The 19666-nt window shown below is 39.0% G+C and overlaps 1 protein-coding gene across 13 annotated transcripts in view; it reads right to left on the reverse strand.

Annotated features, from left to right (window-relative positions):
• The window catches only part of LOC120525615 (filamin-A-interacting protein 1), a 283170-nt gene that overhangs the window by 68792 nt on the left and 194712 nt on the right, over window positions 1–19666 (reverse strand). For 12 of the 13 annotated variants that reach the window (XM_039748049.1, XM_039748051.1, XM_039748040.1 and 9 more), the window contains one exon: window positions 186–2988. In XM_039748049.1, the coding sequence (XP_039603983.1) occupies window positions 186–2988 (2803 nt within the window). Of the gene's footprint in view, window positions 1–185; window positions 2989–12165; window positions 12265–19666 lie in introns of those variants that run through there. The other variant, XM_039748052.1, reaches the window with a different exon arrangement.

Consider the following 19666-nt stretch of genomic DNA (forward strand, 5'->3'; position numbering starts at 1 on the left):
TTAGATTAGAGCCAGCTGGTTTGGACTGGGGTGGCAGTAAGTAGTACATTGATATAAAATATACTGTATCTTCCTTTGCAAATTATTTCAGAGAATCTACATTAGAGATGCTATTAACATTTATTTGCCTTGCATTTCCTTATAAATTCTGTAAAATTATCAAATGATTGCTTCAATGAACTTACCACTGACTGTGTAGTTCTTGTAGAGGCTGTAGTGATTGGTGTGATAGTGATGCTGCTCATTACTTTATTAGGCGTCGTCTTAGAAGTACTAGAATGATGAGGTGAGCGTAGGACAGTGCCTGTCGTCACTTCCTTGTTTTCAGTTGCTAAGGTCAGTGGTCTCACGGTGATTGTCGAGTTAATACCTTCTGGTGATGACATGGAAGACCTCTTGAACTGGGGCCCCAGATGAATGTGAATTTTGTTGTCCTCTGTGGTAATAATGTTTGCATTTGAGTTGTATTTTCTGATTGGTGTTGGAACTGTCTGTTTCTCTGGAGTAACTTTAAAAACAGCTCTTCCCATAGTCATTTCCTGAGGTTCAGGTGATACCGATATATCAGGAGCTGCTGACGTGCTGACTGTCATTATTTGGATTGGAGATAAAGGTCGATCCGCAAAAGATGTCCTTCCTCTTTCTGGAGACTTAGCTCTAGAAATAGCAGTAATAGTAACAGGAGACATAGCACGCTCACCTGAGCTGGGGCTCTCTACTACCTTGCTTTTTGGGGAAGTAACAGTGGGCGTAGGAATAATTGTGATGCGTGGTTTCTGAAGCCCTAAGGTTGGGATGACAGTGGTGCTTGAGAAGAAATCCTCTGATGTTGGACTAGTTATCTCAAGAGTGGCAGTGCTGTTTCCATGATCAGGAGTGACTCGGATATGTAATGGCTGTCCCTGTTTTTGCGAAACCACAACTTCAGGTCTGGCTGAAGTCCCATTGGTTTGAATTGATTTTTCTGCACCACATGAAAGAACAGATTCCTTCTTCTTCATCCAAGGAATCCATGATTTCCTCATGCTGAGCTCACTTGCAGCAGGAGGGTACCGGTCGAGAACGGCTGGCCTTTCCATTGGTTTTTTGAGCCCTCTTTGACGCAGGTTATTCATTATGTGATTCTCTTCCTGAACAGATTTCCTGATAAACACAGCAGGTGTGTCATCATCAGCAGTTTCATTGAGGACTGTTTCAGTTTGTACACCTGTTGAGGTAACTGGAACTTCCAACATTCTTCGGCCATTCATGCTTGGCCTCAGTGCTCGACTATAGCGTTTGGTAATCTCTAACTCTTTGGACAAATTTAGAACCTCCAGACTCATAGTTTTATTTTTGTTTTCTTCTTCTATAAACCTCTGCTGAAGGACAGAATAGTCTACTTGCAACTGTGACAGCTGATCTTCCTTGTTCATGAGTTCATGAATCTTTTCCTTCAATGCCTGAACATCAGCCTTCAGATCTCTGGTTTTTGCCTCCTCCATTTTGTACCGTTGCAGTAATTCAGTCTCTTGGCTCACCACCTCTCCTTTTTCTATTGCCTTGTTACGTGCAATCTGGGTTTTCATCTCTTCTAGTTGTTGAGACAAGAGATTGGCTTTATCCTGCTCAGTCCTAAATTTTTTCTCCAGCAAATCATATTCATCCTCTGTTTTCATCAGATCACCTTCAACAACCTCTAGCTGCTTGAGGCGATTTTTCAGTCTATCAATTTCAAGTGTTAATTCCTTCACCTTGTTATCTTCTAGTCCAGACACTTCCAGCACTTTCTTAGCCCTGTTTCTGGATGACTCTCTTTCAGATTCTTCTAAAAGTTCAAGTCTTTTCTGCATAAGCACAAGTTTTGAGTTTAGGTCCTTTGATGTTTCGTCTTCTTCCTTTAATCTCATCCTGAGCTCATCTTTCTCTTTTGTCAGGGTAGACATTTTTGCTTCCATCTCTGACTTTAATTTCAGCAGCCTCTTACTTTCTTCTATAAGTTTTTCTGTCACCTCCATGACTTTACTCTGTTCCATCTTGAACATTTGGTTGAGATCTTCTGTCTTTTGCTCTTCATGCTTAATTTTTTCAGCCATGTTTTTTCTTTCATCCACTAACATTACTGTGAAAGACTTCAACTTCGTTAGGTCATCTTTTAAGCTCATTTCAGTCTTTTCCAACCTCGTCTCTGTAGACTCTAGCTCTTTTACTCGTGCCTTCACTACTTCCAGTTCATTAATCAGATCCCTGGTTAAGTTCTTTTCTTTTTCCAAGCTAGAATGCAGCTGGGAACATTCAGATTTACTAACATTAAATGCTACTTCCAGCTTTTCGAGTTCTGCCATTCTCTTATGCAGCTTTTCAACTTCAAGCTTTAGCTCTTTACTGTGGCTTTCTTCATTTTGAAGTTTCTTCCTTAACTCTTTGCACTGTGATTCTGTTTTGGTTATCTCTTCATCTTTGCCTTCCATCTCCAATACCCGCTTGCGAAGATTCTCTACCTCTGCCATAAGACTGGAGTTCCCACATTCTCCTTTACTTATCTTGTCTCGAAGATCTTGCAACTCTTCCTCTGCCTTTTGAAGTACCTTGTTTGTCTCCTCAAGTTCTTCAATCTTGCGTGTCAAACTAGCAAGCTTTAGCCTCATTTGCCGGTATTGGGCTTCCTGATTGGCTAGCTTAGTGGTCATATCCTCATGCTCCTGCAAATATTTCTGTGCTTTGTGTTCCAGCTCAGTTTCAAGCTTCAGTATCTTCTGGGAGTCCTCTTTAGTTTTACTATTAATGGATTTTACCTTCTGCTCCTTTTCTTGAAGCTTTTGACTTAAGTCTTGCAGTTTTTGACTTTGCTGATCAATCTGTTCAATGTGTATCTGCCTTTCATCCACCAGCATCAGTGCAAATGACTTAAGCTTTACAAGCTCATCTCTCAGTTTGTTGAGTCTCTTGCTGTGCTCTTTTTCTTTTTTAGTTTGATAGGCTTTCTCCTGCTCCAGTAGTCGTTTTAATCTGTAACAAAACATATTTACAATATTCATAATGTTGATTTGCTGCACGTCTCTACATTTAAAGCTACATGTCCCTGATTCACACTGACAAGAAATTCTTCGCTACTTGCAGGAAACCTAAAGAGAAAAAATGGTTTCCATTAATGGCTTGATCTCGACTCCCAGAAAAATCCACCCTCACCAAAAGTTTTTTGAAAGGTGAAAACCTTAATGATGTTTTGCATTTACCAGTTGAAATAACCAGTCTGAGGTTGTTGTAGGGTAGTGCAGATGGTAGCATGTCCAGCTATGAGTCAGCATCATCATAGTTTGACTCTGCCTGTATTCTTTTTTATTTGTCTGAATGCAACTCTGGTGTCTGTACTATGGGGAGTCAATCCATGGTAAGGGTCTGAGTCTGCCTGCATACTGGACTTTTTCTGTGTATTAATTCAGCTGTTGTTCAAGAGTTAAATACATCTGTTCTCATTCCACTCAACCCTCCGTCTCTCTTTCACAATTTCCTGTCATTGTTCAACTATTCTCCATTAACGAAGAAATGCGAGTGCTGCATAATTCTGTGACTACATTCTATATAATAGGATGTTATTGGCTTAAAAAATGAACAAACTTGTTTAAACATAGTACTTTGTCTATATCATATATGTTCGGAATTGTATGTATAGTTGTGCGAGAAATTTAGTAACAGCGTGCTTGAATTTCTTCAATTTGAGATCCAATGTTCACTTACTGACATGATAATCAATGTTAAAACAGCCATATAACCCAAAGACTAGACTTTCAGTATATGTACCTTTATAATAGCATAACTCTAAAAATATTCAAAAAGACAGCAAGTAAAGAAAGATGGCTGTTAAACCACCATCTACACCAAAAAATGCTTCATATCAGTCCCCAGCTATTTAGCTCTAACCCTTGTCATGTCACTTGTAGAAATTCTCAAATGATTCTGCACTTATAGGGTGTATTGACAAAGGGGGATGAGAGAAGAGTTTAGAAACTTTGTTTCTTGATGAAAAGAGAATCGTCTGCAACTTAATTAACATTAGTCAGTCAGTCAGCCAGTCATAATCCCATCCACTATATCCTAACACAGGGTCACGGGGGTCTGCTGGAGCCAATCCCTGCCAGCACAGGGCAGGAACAAACTCCGGGCAAGGTGCCAGCCCACTGCAGGGCACACACACACACACACACACACACACCAAGCACGCACTAGGGACAATTAACATCAGCAAAAAAAAGAAACCAGTTATTGACTTTTGATGCACCAAAAAGCCCCTATGTTTGGTCACTGTTCAAGGAATGAATATAGAGGTGGTGCACTCATAAAAGTACTTGGGGTCCACATTAATATCAGGTTGGACTGATCTCAGTACACAGAGGAACTACATAAAAAAATGGCAGAGCAGGTTCTTTTTCCTTAGGATGCTGCATTCTTTTAATGTGGAAAAGTGACATCCTTCACATCTTCTATAACTCAATGCTGTGGTGTGCTGGACCAGTAACATCACTTTAAGAGAGGCCCACCGTATCAACAACCTAATTAAAAAGGCAAGATTCATTATAGGATGCACTCTGGACCCCCTGGAGGTTGTAGAGAAGGACAGAATCAAAACAAAACTGAATGCCATTATGAACAATGCTGCACATCCTTTCTCTGACACACTAACACTGAGTACTTTCAGCCAATTAATTATTTGGCAGAAGTGTGTCAGAAAACACTACTGGGGCTTCTTTATACCAGCAGCAATATGTTTGCATAATGCCTCCCTGTGACTGGGACTTTCTTTTGAATTTTATTGTTTTATAGTCATTCCAGTGTGTGTGTTCAGACCAAAGTGTGTGTGTTTATTTAATTACTTACTTAGTTATCCATCTATTTATGTATTTATTTATTTAAAGAGCTTCTGTAAAAAGGCAATTTCCCCTGGGGACAAATAATTGTAGGAGACAGACGGGCTCCCCGACCAGGAAAAGGAATGGTTTACCACCCTGACGGTAGGATGGGACAGAGAAAATGTTGAATTGGCCAGCGGGACAGAAATAAGCTTCTGTGATCAGTTCAGCTGGTATAAAATAATAGAGGCATCATTGGCAGGCGGAATTAGGAGTGGAGATAGAAGAACACTCAACAGAAGGAGTAGCAGTGTGGTGAAGAGAGAGGGAGAGATAAAGAAGAGAAATATGGTCTGTAATCTTTGCACAGGGTACTTGTGTAATAAACCCCCCTTTCATTTGAGCTCAGGACTGTGTTTGTGTGTTCTTGCTTAGTGTTTGAGGCTCTGTGGTGCCCCCTAGTCATCTATCTATCTATCTATCTATCTATCTATCTATCTATCTATCTATCTATCTATCTATCTATCTATCTATCTATCTATCTATCTATCTATCTATCTATCTATCTATCTATCTATCTATCTATCTATCTATCTGTTGTGGCCTGTAGGGGGCTCTCCAGCTCCTCAAACCCAGCACAGGCAGACACAAGGCACAAGTCCATCACAAGCACAGGCTTTTTTATGGGACACTCTTCCCAGAACTGTTTTCCACAGCACAAGTACAACACAATACCAAAGCACTGCAATAAAGTACTCTTCTTTCTTTCTTCCTTCCTTTTTTTCTCTAACCCCTTTGAAGAGGATGGCCAGTTAAACTTGCTGAACAAGTCATTAACATGTCTCCAAATGTGCCTTTGGAAGATGTCAGTACAGAAGGGGACGAGTGCAAGGCATTAACTGCTGAACTCCAGTACAGCATGCCCACAAAATAAAAAGCATGCCAAATATTAGTTAAATTTTCTGTAACTTCTGAACACTCCCATTTAATTAAACTCCTGTAAAGTCCTTTTTTGCATAACAGAGTGTGTCTTCTCTCATACTTTTTAATGACCTGCTAATTAATTTAATAAGATAAACATTGTATTTAGTAAAGACCTGATTGCTAAATGATTATTATTTAAATGTAAAGTAACTTAAAGTTCAGTTTGATATTTGCAAAAAAAAAAACAAAAAAAACAAAACAGCAGAACATTCTTCAACCAGCTTAGTCTAATTGGCACCTTTACTGGCAACACTAGGTGTAAAGATATCACTAACCATATCATTAATAAAAATCACTGCCATATTAACATCAGTCACAAAAAAGGATGTTTAGGAGAAAGACACACTTTTCCTCTGTTCCACAGTTGAAAATTTTAAATCAAACAATTCAGACATGATTAAAATACACATTACAGATTTTCATTTAAGGGTATTTGCATACATTTCAGTCACTCCATTAGAAATGACAAAACTTTTTATGCATGGTCACCCATTTCAATATTTAAAACAGTTGGCATCACAGGACTTTGGAATTACTCAGGTGTGTTTTATTGCTTCATTAGTGTCTGTAGTTACCGTTGTTAAACATGAGGAAAAGAGTTGTGCCAGCATTGTCCAGTCTTTAACATACAATACAGACTTCTTCGATCAATGTGTTTCAGAATATGCTTTTGATCTTTTTCATTCAGTCTCCTGTGGAAATACATGTTAATATGTATTTTTAAAGTCATCATACACAGTTATGCCCACAAAATACAATCAGAAGTCTGTGGGCTCAATATAGGAAGCTGTACAGCTCAAATGTATTTTATGATTTGTGGGTTTGTGTGTTGTAATTTATTCATAATATTTAAAAAGTGAATTAATTTAAATATAATCATCATGGTAGGTGTAAAACAAACAAAAAAAAACCAGGAAAGGGCATCACGGGGCACACACAAACAAAGCCAATTTAGATTTGATAACTAACCTTATGAAATCAACTTTGCTTTTGCATTTTTGGTTTAAACATTTGTTTTCTGACTATTTCTTTCAAGTTAAGTGAATCAACGTATTCATGGCTAAAATTGTACTCGCTCGTGTTGTGATTTTAGCATCTCCTGGTCTCATTCTCTAGCCTATCAGTACTGGACACTCTAGCATCTCTTAGGGCTCATTTATACTTCACGCGACGCGACGCATGCTGCAGCGGACGCTCCTGCTACGCAAGCGTTGAAGTGTTTATACTTGCGCGCGTACTTTACGTAAATCTGGAGGAGTCCACCAGGTGGCAGTGTGAGATATTATCACGGTGAGAACATGTTTGGCTTCTCTGTGTTGTGAATTGCCTAAAACACTTATTAAATTCCGATAGCACCTTACCACAATATCTGTGAAAAGGATGTTTATTGATTAAATCCATCAATCCAGGGATGTGTCCATTCCAACAAGCATTGGGCACGACTGAGAAACAATCCCTGGACGAGGTCTCCGCTTATCGCAAGGTGAATACAAGCACACAAACACTAGCGTCATTTTAGCGGCACCAAATCCCCAAATCTGCTTATCTTTGGAAGGAAACCTGAGCACAGTGTGGAATACAAGCAGGAAATACCAGCAACGTAACTCCCTGCGAGACAGCAGTTCTATCGCTCCGCCACCGTGTCACCCCCATGTGTGTAATTATTAACAGTATTCATTATTTAAATGAAATTATATGTAAAATGTAACATACACACTTTAATGCATTTCATCATGAAAGTGATATCAAGTATGAATCTAAAGATTCTAAATGTGCAGAGAGTTGGAATATCATACATTTAATTTGTTCTGTTTGGCGATCTATTGCTGCTTTCCGCTGCTGTCAGGTCCAAGAAGCTCGTAGCGATTAAAAACTGGGATGACGTTTACGATGGTCTGCTTTAATGATAAAGTAAACTACGAGGTTAAAGTGGACAATTGAGATTAAAGCGAAATTTCCACTTTAATCACAAATACGTTTTCACCTTGTCCTTTATTTTTTTCTCAGTGTTTCAAATATAACGCTATACATTATGTTGCTGTTGTTAAGTTGCAAAAATAAAAAAATTCAAAAAGACGACACAAAAGATGGTATGTGAGACTTTTAAAATGTAAAAGTCTCAGTGCCGTCTATTTTTTTTTTTGCAACTTCACATCGGCAACATAATGTATAGCGCTGTATTTGAGCCACTGAGAAAAAAATAAAAGACAAGGTGAAAACGTGTATTTTGTGATTAAAGTGGAAATTTCGGCTTTAATCTCGAAATGTCCACTTTAACCTCGTCTTTAACTCATCTTCTACATGATCTAAAAGTAAACGTGATTCATAAGACCAGGCTGTCTTCTTCCATTGCTCCATGGTCTAATCCTAATGCTCACATGCCCATTGTAGGTGCATTTGGCAGTGAACATGGGTCAGTATGGACACTCTGACATGTTTGCCATTACACAGCCCCAGACACAGCAAGCTGCCATGCACTGTGTGTTCTGACACCTTTCACTCATGGCCAGCTTTAAGTTTTTCAGCAAATTGTTCTACAGTAGCTATTTTGTGGGATCGGAGCAGATGGGCTAGCCAAATATCAATAAGTCTTGGTCACTTATGACCCTGTTGCTGGTTCACTGGTGGTCCTTTCTTGGATCACTTCTGGTCTGTTCTAACCGGAAAGAGCTCACAAGACTTGTGTCGTGATTAGGCTTTGAGGGAATTCATTTGTTATTTTCTACATTTTTAACACTATTTTTATGGTCCTTCTATCATTGCCATTTTGAGTGCAGTTATTGGTGTCTCTTCCTGCATTGCCAGGAGTGTGGTTTCTATGGCCGTAATCTGTGGGTAATCAGCAAGACAGGATAAAAGGTCAGCTGGAGCTTCCTTTTATTATCTGGTCTATTGATACAAACCTCCTAAATAAAAAAAAATTAAAGAAACCTTCTGTTATTGTGCTGCTCGAAAGTCATGTTTGGTTTGACCTCTTTGGCTGTTAGGATTTGGTAGCTAATATTTAACATATTTCTCTAGGTTTAGCTCAGTAAATAAATCACCTGTCCATTTCTTGGCAGGACAACTTGTCGTTTTGGAGATACTCTGACCCAGTTGTCTAGCCATCACAATTTGGCCCTTGCCAAAGTCATTCCGATCCTTACACTTGCCTGTTTTTCCTGCTACCAACACATCACCTTCAAGAACTGACAGTTCCCCTTTGACTGGTGGGATATTCACATCAAATGTCAGTGACACACACACATATATAGAGCAAATGAAGGAAGGAATTGAGAGCTGTAAGAACTGCCTAACTATCCCCCAGCCATTTTTAACATCTTGCTTGTGTCTTTCCTCAGGTTTTATAGGTAATAGTTGCTGGAGCTGTAAGTGAAAAAATTACACATGAATAATCAGAATTAAATTTAAAAAGATTTTTTTGTGCACCATTGTGGACAGGTGGCATATTCCTGAGAGTGGTATGCTTGTCAGTTTTAGAGTACAGTAAATATTACAAATGATCAGAACATTATTCTGATTTATGCTTTAAATTAGTATATAGACTCCTTTACTAAAAGCAACTTACAGAAGACATTAAGATTTTCATATACTGTATACATTTGGAGCACAGGTAAGTTATAGTAGACATAGAGATTGAACTAGCAGGATTTAAAAGTCTAATACTTCAACAATAACAATATATTTAGGACGCACAGCTTGAATACATTAAAACATTAGCACAATCTAGATGAGAATGGGCCATTCAGCCCAGCAAAGCTCATCAATGCAATCCACTTAATTCTTCCAAAATACCGTCAAGAGTTTTCAGGGTTCCTGCTGTCTACCACACTACTTGGTAACTTATTCCACGTGCTTGTGGCTCTCTTTGTGAAGAAAAACCTCCTAATGTTTCTGCAAAATTTACCCTTAACAAGTTACCAACTCTGTCCCTGTGTTCTTGATGAACTGTAACAGTCTCAAACCACCATAATAATTACCTTCATAATTTTAAACACTTTAATCATGTTTCCTCTTAATCTTCTTTTGCTTAAACTAAAGAGTCTCAGCTCTTTTAATCTTTCCTTTCTGGACATTGTCTAGTGCTGCTATGTCCTTTTCGTAGCATGGAGACCAAAACTGCACACAGTACTCCAAATGAGGCCTCACCAGTGCATTATAAAACTTGATCACAACCTCCTTGAACTTGTACTCCACACATTGTGCTATATAACCTAACATTTTGTTTGTTTTCTTAATGGCTTTTGAACACTGTCCGGCAGTTGATAAGGTATACTTTCGATTGTGCATTCAAACCTAACATTTTTCTTTCCTATGTGTAATACTTTACATTTGCTTACATTCAGTTTCATCTGCCACAAATCTGCCTGAGCCTGAATGTTTTCCAAGTCCTTCTGTAATGATTTATCAGATTCCAAATTATCTGCCAATCCACCAAGCTCGGTATCATCTGCAAATTTAACAAGCTTGTTACTTATACACCTATCCAAATTATTTATATATATTAAAAATAGAAGTGGCCCTAGCACTGGCCCCTGTGGGACACCACACTTGACATCACCTGATTCTGATAAGGTTCCTCGCACCATCACCCTCTGTTTCCTGCGTTTTAGTCAATACTGCTCCCATCTACAAACAGTCTGATGCCCAATCAGTCAGGCAGCACCTTATCAAATGCTTTATGAAAGTCCAGGCAAATAATATCATATGCTCCTCTTTGATCATATCAGTTTGTTGCTTACTGATTGAATTCCAGCATGTTAGTAAAACACGACCTTCCTTGTCTGAACCAATGCTGACAATACACTAAAAATTCCTGTTCTTGCCATGTGTTGCTCAATCTTTTCCTTAATAATTACTTCTATTAATTTACCTGTGTTTCACGGTAAGCTTATTGGCCCACAGTTGCTTGGATCTGCCTAATCACTCTTTTTATATAATGGCAAAATATTTGCCATTTTCCAGTCCTTCTGAATTTTCCCAGTGTGCAGTGACTTCCTAAAATATGCATCATGGGTTTATATATGTACTCACTAACCTCCTTAAGAACTTGAGAATCTGTATTATCTAGTCGTCACTAGAAATGAATGATGCTCAACGGAAAGTGGCATTTCTTTCACCTGTTTACAATCAACTGTAGCTAACAATATGTGACCATAATAAAGGTCTGCTAAATAATTAAGGTATGCATTCCTCTTTTAATATTGCACTATATTTATGTCATACTGGGTATTGCACATTTTTTAGTTCTGTTCGAGGTTCTATCTATCTATCTATCTATCTATCCATCCATCCATCCATCCATCCATCCATCCTTTTGAACTATTCTTTAATACTGCTTGCTTTTACTCAGGGCAAAGCCAAGAAAGAATTTTTATGAATTCTTGTGACTTGCTCTTAAAACAATCAGCTCTGTTTTTGTTCTTTTCATCCATTGTCAAACCTGCTTAATTCAATTTGAGGTCACAGGAGGCCAGATTCTTTATAGGCAGTCAAGTCCATTGCAGTGCACACTCATAAACACTCATGCAGGGTTAATTTATAGTTGCAAATTTATCTGACAGACATCTCAGGGAAGGTGGGGGAAAACTTGCCCATACACGGAGAGAACATGCAAGCTTCCCACTGTATGCAAGCTTCCCACAGACAGTAAGTACGCTTGAATTCAAACTGAGGACTCTGTGCCACTCATTATAAAAGACTGATTAAGAACTAAGTCAAAAGTTTGGCTTATTGAAAGTGGAACATGCAGAGCCCAAAGCACATTTCAACTATTCAAGTCTGAAATGACTGCTACTGCTACAGGCTAAAGGAGATCTAACAAACATTATCCTTCACAACTCAATTGTCAGCAGCTGAGTGAATAGACCAGCTTAAAAAAAATCTGGAAATAAGGAGTTAATGCAGAGAAGCAGAATAAATTAAAAAGGCATGATAGGAGATGGAACAAAGGGGTCAGCTTAGAACGTGGGCTTTCATGTGATTCTCAGGCTGAGGTTACCAAGCTTCTTGCACTTGAATGAGCATGGAGCCATAACAGTGGAGACATACTGCAGTGCCAAACAAAAGTCGTTTCTTTCTCTTGCTCCGTTTTCTCTGCTCATCTGAGGCAAAGGCATTAAATATTAACTTGTTTGTCACAACAGACATTGTCTAAGAAGGTGCAGTGTCTAATATGTTTTGAAAAAAGGAAAAGAAAAATCTTTTCAACAACTATCTGTTAAGCACTTCTTGTAAACACACATACGCAGACCAAATGAAGGAAGCCACTTCCTATAAATTCTAATCACCCCCTTAAATATTAAAGATGTTTGAAAAAGCAAAGAAAAACTATCCATGGAAGTTTAATCCTTACCTTCTAGCCAGGGTGTAGTGTTGCTACGTCCATGCATAGTATGCACTGCCTAGCTCCAAACTGCACTAACGAAACTGTGATCCCCCCGCCCCCCTTTTCCCAGTCCCGCTCCACAGGGAATTAGCCATCACATTCCAGCCATGTCATCAGAACAATGAAAGGTGAATGTTGTGTAAAATAGCTGTGGACCACTAGTTGATGATGTCATTCCTCCCTTATATGGCACTCAGTTGTGCAGATTTAGTTTTGACTGTGGGAGGGTCATCACACAACAGTGGGTGAGAAGTTTTTTTTTTCTCTCCTTTTTTTCTTTACAAATAGACATAGAGGGACGTGTTTACTAAAATGAAAACAAAGAAAAAGATTTGCTTTCATTCTTCCACCATAGCGGTTAAACATAACTGCTAGACCTTGACCTACTGGGAACCTTTTTGCATTTTCTTTTCAGTGTCCTAACAGAATTAATTACAAGACCCCTGCAAACAGTTCATTTGATTCAACCTTGTAGTCAAAAGGGCTGCACATCTGACTATTGGTAACCCATGTGCTCACTTATTATGATTGGCTCACTCATTTTCTGGACCTGCTTATTCCAATGTTAGGGTAACAGGGAGCTGCTGCCTATCCTGGATGCGCCACATGCAAAGCAGGAACCAACTCTGGGAAGGACAGCAAACATGTCAATTTAGAATTACTAGTAAAACCAATATGTACATGTTTAGATAATGGAAGGAAACCCGAATACATGGATGGAAGGAGAAAGTTCAAACTTCACGTAGATGACTCGCTGAATCATGCTAATAAGCACTTCTTAATGTGCACTCCATTGGAAAGTGTTTGTGTGTTGCAAATCTATAGAGGCAGTCTTCACTGATTCAAAACTGACTCCTGCTTGCAAAACTGTGAAATTTATTTTCTTCGCATCCTCCTGTGGCAGCTGCTTTAAATGAAACCGCAACCATTTCTAACAGGCCTCAGACGAAGACTACTGAAAGTGAATTATGTGTTACGTAACGCCATAGTTGTGTCCTAACATGATCTTGCAGTCTCACCATGTCCAAAGTATGCAACTGCATGTAAGTGATCCCTGTGTCAAAATCAAACAATCTTTTAATCTTCAATAATGCCTTTGTTTGATTTAAAGATTTCTTATGGTTCCAGATGCGTGTTTGTACAAAGAGGTGCGCCTATGCACTTTCATAGCAATATAACAAACGATCATTTGCTAAACTTACTCAGTCAGGCACAGGACTATAGGAACCTGGAGCCTTTTCAAAGCAGTAATGGGCTTAAGGTAGGAAAGAATAAAAAATGGGACATAATATTCCAGTCTCAAACCCACTTAACTAAATTCACGGCCTATCATGAGAACATTAATTGCAAGGCAGCAACACACTGGAGAAGGTTCCAATACACTCATCACATCATGAAACAGGGCCAGTATACAGTCGTCAATTAACTAAAAATGCATTTGTGTGGTGATATAAGAGGACGACTGGACTAACCAGAGGAAAACCCATGTAGACATAGAGAAAATGCTAATGGCCAACAGAATTAGTTACCAGGCATGAGTTTTCAAGCCCAGGATGCTGGGGAAGTAGTGCTAACCACTGTGTCAATGTGCTTTCCCCCCTTCAGAGCCAAATATAACAATTACTATTCAAAAAGCAACTACTATAGTTCTGAAATGAATACATGTATTGAATGTTGGCTCAACTATCCTGCCTTCATGTACAATGTTGAATAATTTTCACAAATTAACTATTGACTTACAGGGCTTTTAACTGCAGCTCCCCAGATTACTTACATTTGTTGCTGCCTAACTCCATCCCACCAGACGATTCATTCTCTGACTCAGGATATCTCAACATTCCAGACGCTTATTATTCAATTTTCAGTGAATGGTCATTAGCTTTGTGTGTCTCTCTCACTCTCTCTCTCTCTCTCTCTCTCCCTCCACCGCCACCTCTGGACTGGCTGTGAAGTTCTACCAGACGGTTGTGGCGAGTGCCCTCTTCTATGCAGTGGTATGCTGGGGAGGCAGCATAAAGATGAAAGACGCCTCACGCCTGGACAAACTTGTTAAGAAGGCAGGCTGTATTGTAGGAGTAAAGTTGGACAGTTTAACATCTGTGGCAGAGCGACGGGCATTAAGCAAACTCCTGTCAATCATGAATAATCCACTGCATCCACTGAACAGTGTCATTTCCAGGCAGAGGGGTAACTTTAGTGACAGACTTTTGTCACTGTCTTGCTCCACTGACAGACTGAGGAGATCGTTCCTCCCCCACACTATGCGACTCTTCAATTCCACCCGGGGGAGTAAATGCTAACATTAATTTTATTTTTTTCATTTTTATTACTATTTAATTTAATATTGTCTCTTGTATCAGTATACTGCTGCTGGATTATGTGAATTTCCCCTTGGGATTAATAAAGTATCTATCTATCTATCTATCTGAAGCCCCATCAGTGATCAGGTCAGAATCACACTCATCTTTACTCTTTTTCAGATTAATTGTGAATATCTGTAAATTTAGTCACTTGCTGAATCTTCCATACTCAATGCCATTATTCTGATTCTGTTGTGTTATTTATTCACACTGTCACTCTACTGCCACATGTATTAGTTCTTGTGCAATTATGTAAAGTTTCCCTCCGTGTAATTTATTGTAAAGATGGATGGGCAATCCAAACGGGGTTGAGGATGAATTACTCCTAGATGGTCCTTAGTTTCTATCCTAGTTGGGATACCCAGATAATGGATGGATGAAGGAGAATTGATATTTTGAACAGTTCGTCCCCCAGCATGGCACAAGAGGTGGCAGGGCTCCCCCAGCTGGAGCCCTGTCTGGGCACCCATAGGGTTGCTTGGGAATTGTAGTGCATAAGGACAGCCCTTGGGTGCAGCTGTGAAGAATGGATCTCCCAATCTTGGGGAGCTTCCGTATGACCCGGTGCCATGACACTGGACATGCTGCCGGGTCCGATATAAATGGAGTTGTCTTGCTTAATCGGGAATCCGGAGGAAGCTGGATGACTCTCACAGAGGAGACACAAAGGGAGAAGGTGGTGCTTTATTGACTAGTGCTATGGTGTTGGACTGATTTGCTGTTGTGATAAGATACCGATACCCAATAAATAACACTTTTATTTTATCTTGAACTGAATTATGACTGGGCTATGTCTGGTACTTGGGCTCTGGGTGCCCCACCTAGTGGCCAAAATATCCAATATTTAACAGTCGTGTGGGCAGCACACAAGTACAGTGCTTTGTGCTGCTGGTTCATGATTTCAGAGTCCTGGTTTCAAACAGTGGACCAAATGCTGGATGTGTGGAATTTGTTCTCCACATCACCTTGAGAATTTTACTTTGAGGACTTGGATTTTCCAGTCCATCAACAAACAAGCCCATAAAAGTCCTTAGACTTATAGATATACAATAAGTTAAGTAAGAAAAAAATTATGTCTGTTTTCAATTTCGTTTGTAATTTTTTACTTTAGGAGAAGCAGAAATAAAACTTTCACACAGTAATGAAGAGGTCATGACAGAAGTCAGAGCAAGTTAAAGTACATACTGTATCTAAAACTTACCCATCCATCTGTTTTCAAAGCCACTTATCTAGGTTAAGGTTACAGAGAGCTGTGGCCTTTCTCTGCCACATTCTGAGCAAAGCAGGATGGGGTGCCAGTTTATTGTAGGGCACACTAAGACAGGGCCAGTTTAGAATTACCAGTTAACTTGGCATACATGTCTAAAGTTCATTTCAGATGAATGATAAATAAAAAGCAGTAAATAACAGTTTCCATTAGCATTTACAATCCACAATTCAGATGTTCCTTTGCAGAATTTACATTGTTTATTATGATTTAATTATATGGCGGATACCTTTACCCAAGGTGACTTATAGCATTTGAGATACAAGTGATTCCATTTCTTTTGTTTTCCAATTGGAGCACAGGAAGGAGAAGTGACTTGCTCAATTCCACACACACAGTGTTCACGATGTGAACCCACAAATTCAGGGGTTCAAGTTCAAAGTCTTTACCATTACACCACACTGCCTGTCTAAGTAATAACTGAAGATCAACCTAAAAAATACACAGCAGCAGACATAACAAAACGACATTGAATGGAATGAAAGCGTCACAGAAGGGCAGAAAAAATCCAAGGGAGAATTAGCACCCACAGGTGTGTGCAAGCTGGGATTCAGACAAAACCTTAATTGTTTTATAACTCCTCAAAAGATCCACTGCAGGTCAGATTACTGAGTAAGCCTGGAAGACAATACCCTTTTTCATAGCCAAAATATTTACACTACATAGCTCAAAAAATCAGTTTGGGGGTTGTACTGGCTCGTCTCATACAGTATACTGGCTATCAAAATAATTCACCTTACTTAAACTTTTTCACATTCTGCTGTGCTACATTATGGAATTGAAATACAACAGAACATTCTGAAACCCACTTAACCCAATTCAGGGTTGATGCCTGAGCTGCAGCCTATGCCAGCAACATCAGGCACAAAGCAGCAAACAACTCCCATATATACAGTACATTATATAGAGAGTAAAAAACATGTGAAAAAATACTTCTGAAAATATATAATGATATCTTTTAATATTAATATGTGACAATACGTAAATTATTTCCATTTTAGTATAATGAAATATATTTTTCAGAATACATAAATATATTTAATATCGTTCAACAATTTACTCAAAATATATTTATGAACAATTAATATCAAAAGTTTGCACGCTCTTAATGAAATTTAAGCTTCTGCCAATTATAAATAATAATTAGTCCAAAATCAGTGTCTGCAGGGCATGAGCCTCTCCAGGCTGCATTGAGCGTAAAGTCCACATTACAATAGAAGATTTTTCCAGCGATTTTCAGTTGTCTTTATTTACACAATCTTAGCGAGGTGGAGGCAATCGGTGACACACTCACGTGTATTGTGACATGCCCTGGGACGCCTGCTAGTCGACAGCTCGCTCCGATAAACTCAAATAAGTCTGATTTTGTCTTTAGTCATAGGGTGCTCCGATAAACTCAAATAAGTTTGATTTTGTCTTTAGTCATAGGGTGCATAATGGCTGACAAACATTGCGTGCTCATCTGGAAGTACAATGTATAGAATGCAGCAGTGAGGAATAAGGAACAAAGGGGCTTAGGACCTCAAATATGGAAGAGGGAACAATTTGTATAATATTTTGAAAGTTTTCCAGCACACCGTAGAGGATGAGAAAAGGTCTGTTAGCCACTTAGACATGATTGGGAGAGTTTTGTGGGAAGCTTTACAAATAAGGGAACAGAGACCAGATCATGTTTTGAAATTATGAGAAAGTTATAAAGCAAATGAGTACAGAGGATGCATTGAAAGTGGGAAAGAGAGGGGCACTCTGTATGTCCTGAGCACTTTCTTATACACATTTCCTCGTTTTGTTTTTTTTACTTTGTCCTGCTCCCCTGCATGGTGTGTGTGCCATTTTATTCACTGACCCTTTTTTCCCCCCTGTTTTGGGTTTTTGTTTAAATAGCAGTCTCAGATGGGGTGGGGTGTTATTGTGTTTGTTCTTATATAGTTCAAAAGTAGTTATTTCTGTTGGTTGTCTTTGGCTGTATTCCTTTCTCGTTATCAATAAAAATTTGATCACAAAATAAAAACAAAACAAAATGGAAGAGAGGGTCTTCTAGCTGACATCTTTTGTTTTATTTACCATGAAAGAATGGAAAAAAGAAAAAATGGACTGAGATTGCAGCTGAACTCATTATACCTATTAACTCTTCATAAAGCACCGGCTTAATTAGGCCGCATGGTGTTGGCCATCACAAGGTTGCTAAATGTCACCTAGTCGCTAGTCACGTAAACTGACATGGCCCAACCTGTGACATCTGACAAAATCCCATGACTACAAGTCACCTAATGTGACATCAGCTTAAGGCAGAAAACGGCCCTCGACAGGGTGCCAGTTTTTGTTAATGTAAAAGATTAAATTAAAACAAATCATGTACAAATTTTTAAACCTTAAATAAGATCTTATAATCAACCTTCTTTAAATTAAAGGTTCTGGAGCACATGCAAGGAAGAATTTCACTGCACTCTCTACGCATGAAAATAATGATACTATTAACCTGTAAGCAAATGGATCACTCCAGTTACAGAAGGATATGGTTTAAACTGTTTGAGAAATATCTTCTTAACACACAATAATAGAAAATCTCAAAAAACATGATGAATCCCAATATTGGGTGGCGAAGTGGTAGTGCTGCTGCCTTGCAGTAAGGAGACCTGGGTGACTCCCTGTGTGGAGTTTGCAGGTTCTCCCTGTGTCTGTGTGGGTTTCCTTTCAAAGACATGCAGATTAGTTGCATCCTAAATTGTCCCTAGTGTGTGCCCTGCCCAGTGATTTGTTCCTGCCTTGTGCCCTGTGCTGGCTGGGATTGGCTCCAGGTGACCCTGTGTTAGAATATAGTGGGTTGGAGAATGACTGACTCCCAAAATTGTGGAGCTTTTTTTAAACCAGAGTTTAACAGTTCAAAGAACATATAACCAAATTAAAAGGTTTTTGATAAAAGTACATATTACACTACAGTATACAGAAATGAAATTTATTTCTATATACATGACTATATTTGAAATGTATTAAAAATAAATTTATTAAGTGTTTTTTTTTTTAAATATTTATATTCACTGTTCATCATTTTTTTGAACAGCATATATACAGTATATGGAGGGGGGGCCCAAAAATACACTTGTCCCACTGCTTCACCATTATTCAAAACTGTTCTGAAACTCTTGCAAAGTGATAGCCTTCAGTGGCTCCGTCATTAGTTTCTTGACCTGCTCTACATCCCGAAAATGCTTTCCTTTAAGGGCCCTCTTAATTCTTGGAAATAGGGAAAAAATCACAGGGTGCAAGGTCCAGGGAGCAGGGGGGTGGGAAACCATTGTCATCCCGTTTTTCGTGGGGAAACTTCCGCATGCTGTGTGGGCGGGAGTGTTGTTGTGATGCAGAAGCCACTCCCCTGATCACCACATTTCGGGTCATTTTCTCTGCACTGCATCATGTAATCGCTTAAGCACTATAAGGACACCGCTTGGCCAAATGATGCAGAGGGCAGTCTAATACACGTTCCTAGTGGCAAATGTCAGAACTAACACCCCTACAGCTTCTAGAAAAAAAATTGTCATTATTTTTTGTTCCCCCTTCATACATTCAATATGGATGTGAGGATAGGATGCTAGTCTATCACCAGGCCTAATAAGGCAGACACTTACACAGGGCCAATTCAGAACTGGCAGCTAACCCAATGTGCACTTCTAAAGATTATTTTAGAATAATTATAAATAAAAAGTTGAAACTGGCAGATCCATTGGTGTTTACTCTCTTCAATTCAGTGAAGCCTTTTCCATAAACTACAGCCATTATACTTTTAAGATAAGTCTCTACCAGCTTTGTATAGCTGGACGTTGCCATTTGCTTTATTTTTTTA

This window comes from Polypterus senegalus, chromosome 3 (genome assembly GCF_016835505.1).
Source record: "Polypterus senegalus isolate Bchr_013 chromosome 3, ASM1683550v1, whole genome shotgun sequence".
Lineage (NCBI taxonomy): Eukaryota > Metazoa > Chordata > Cladistia > Polypteriformes > Polypteridae > Polypterus > Polypterus senegalus.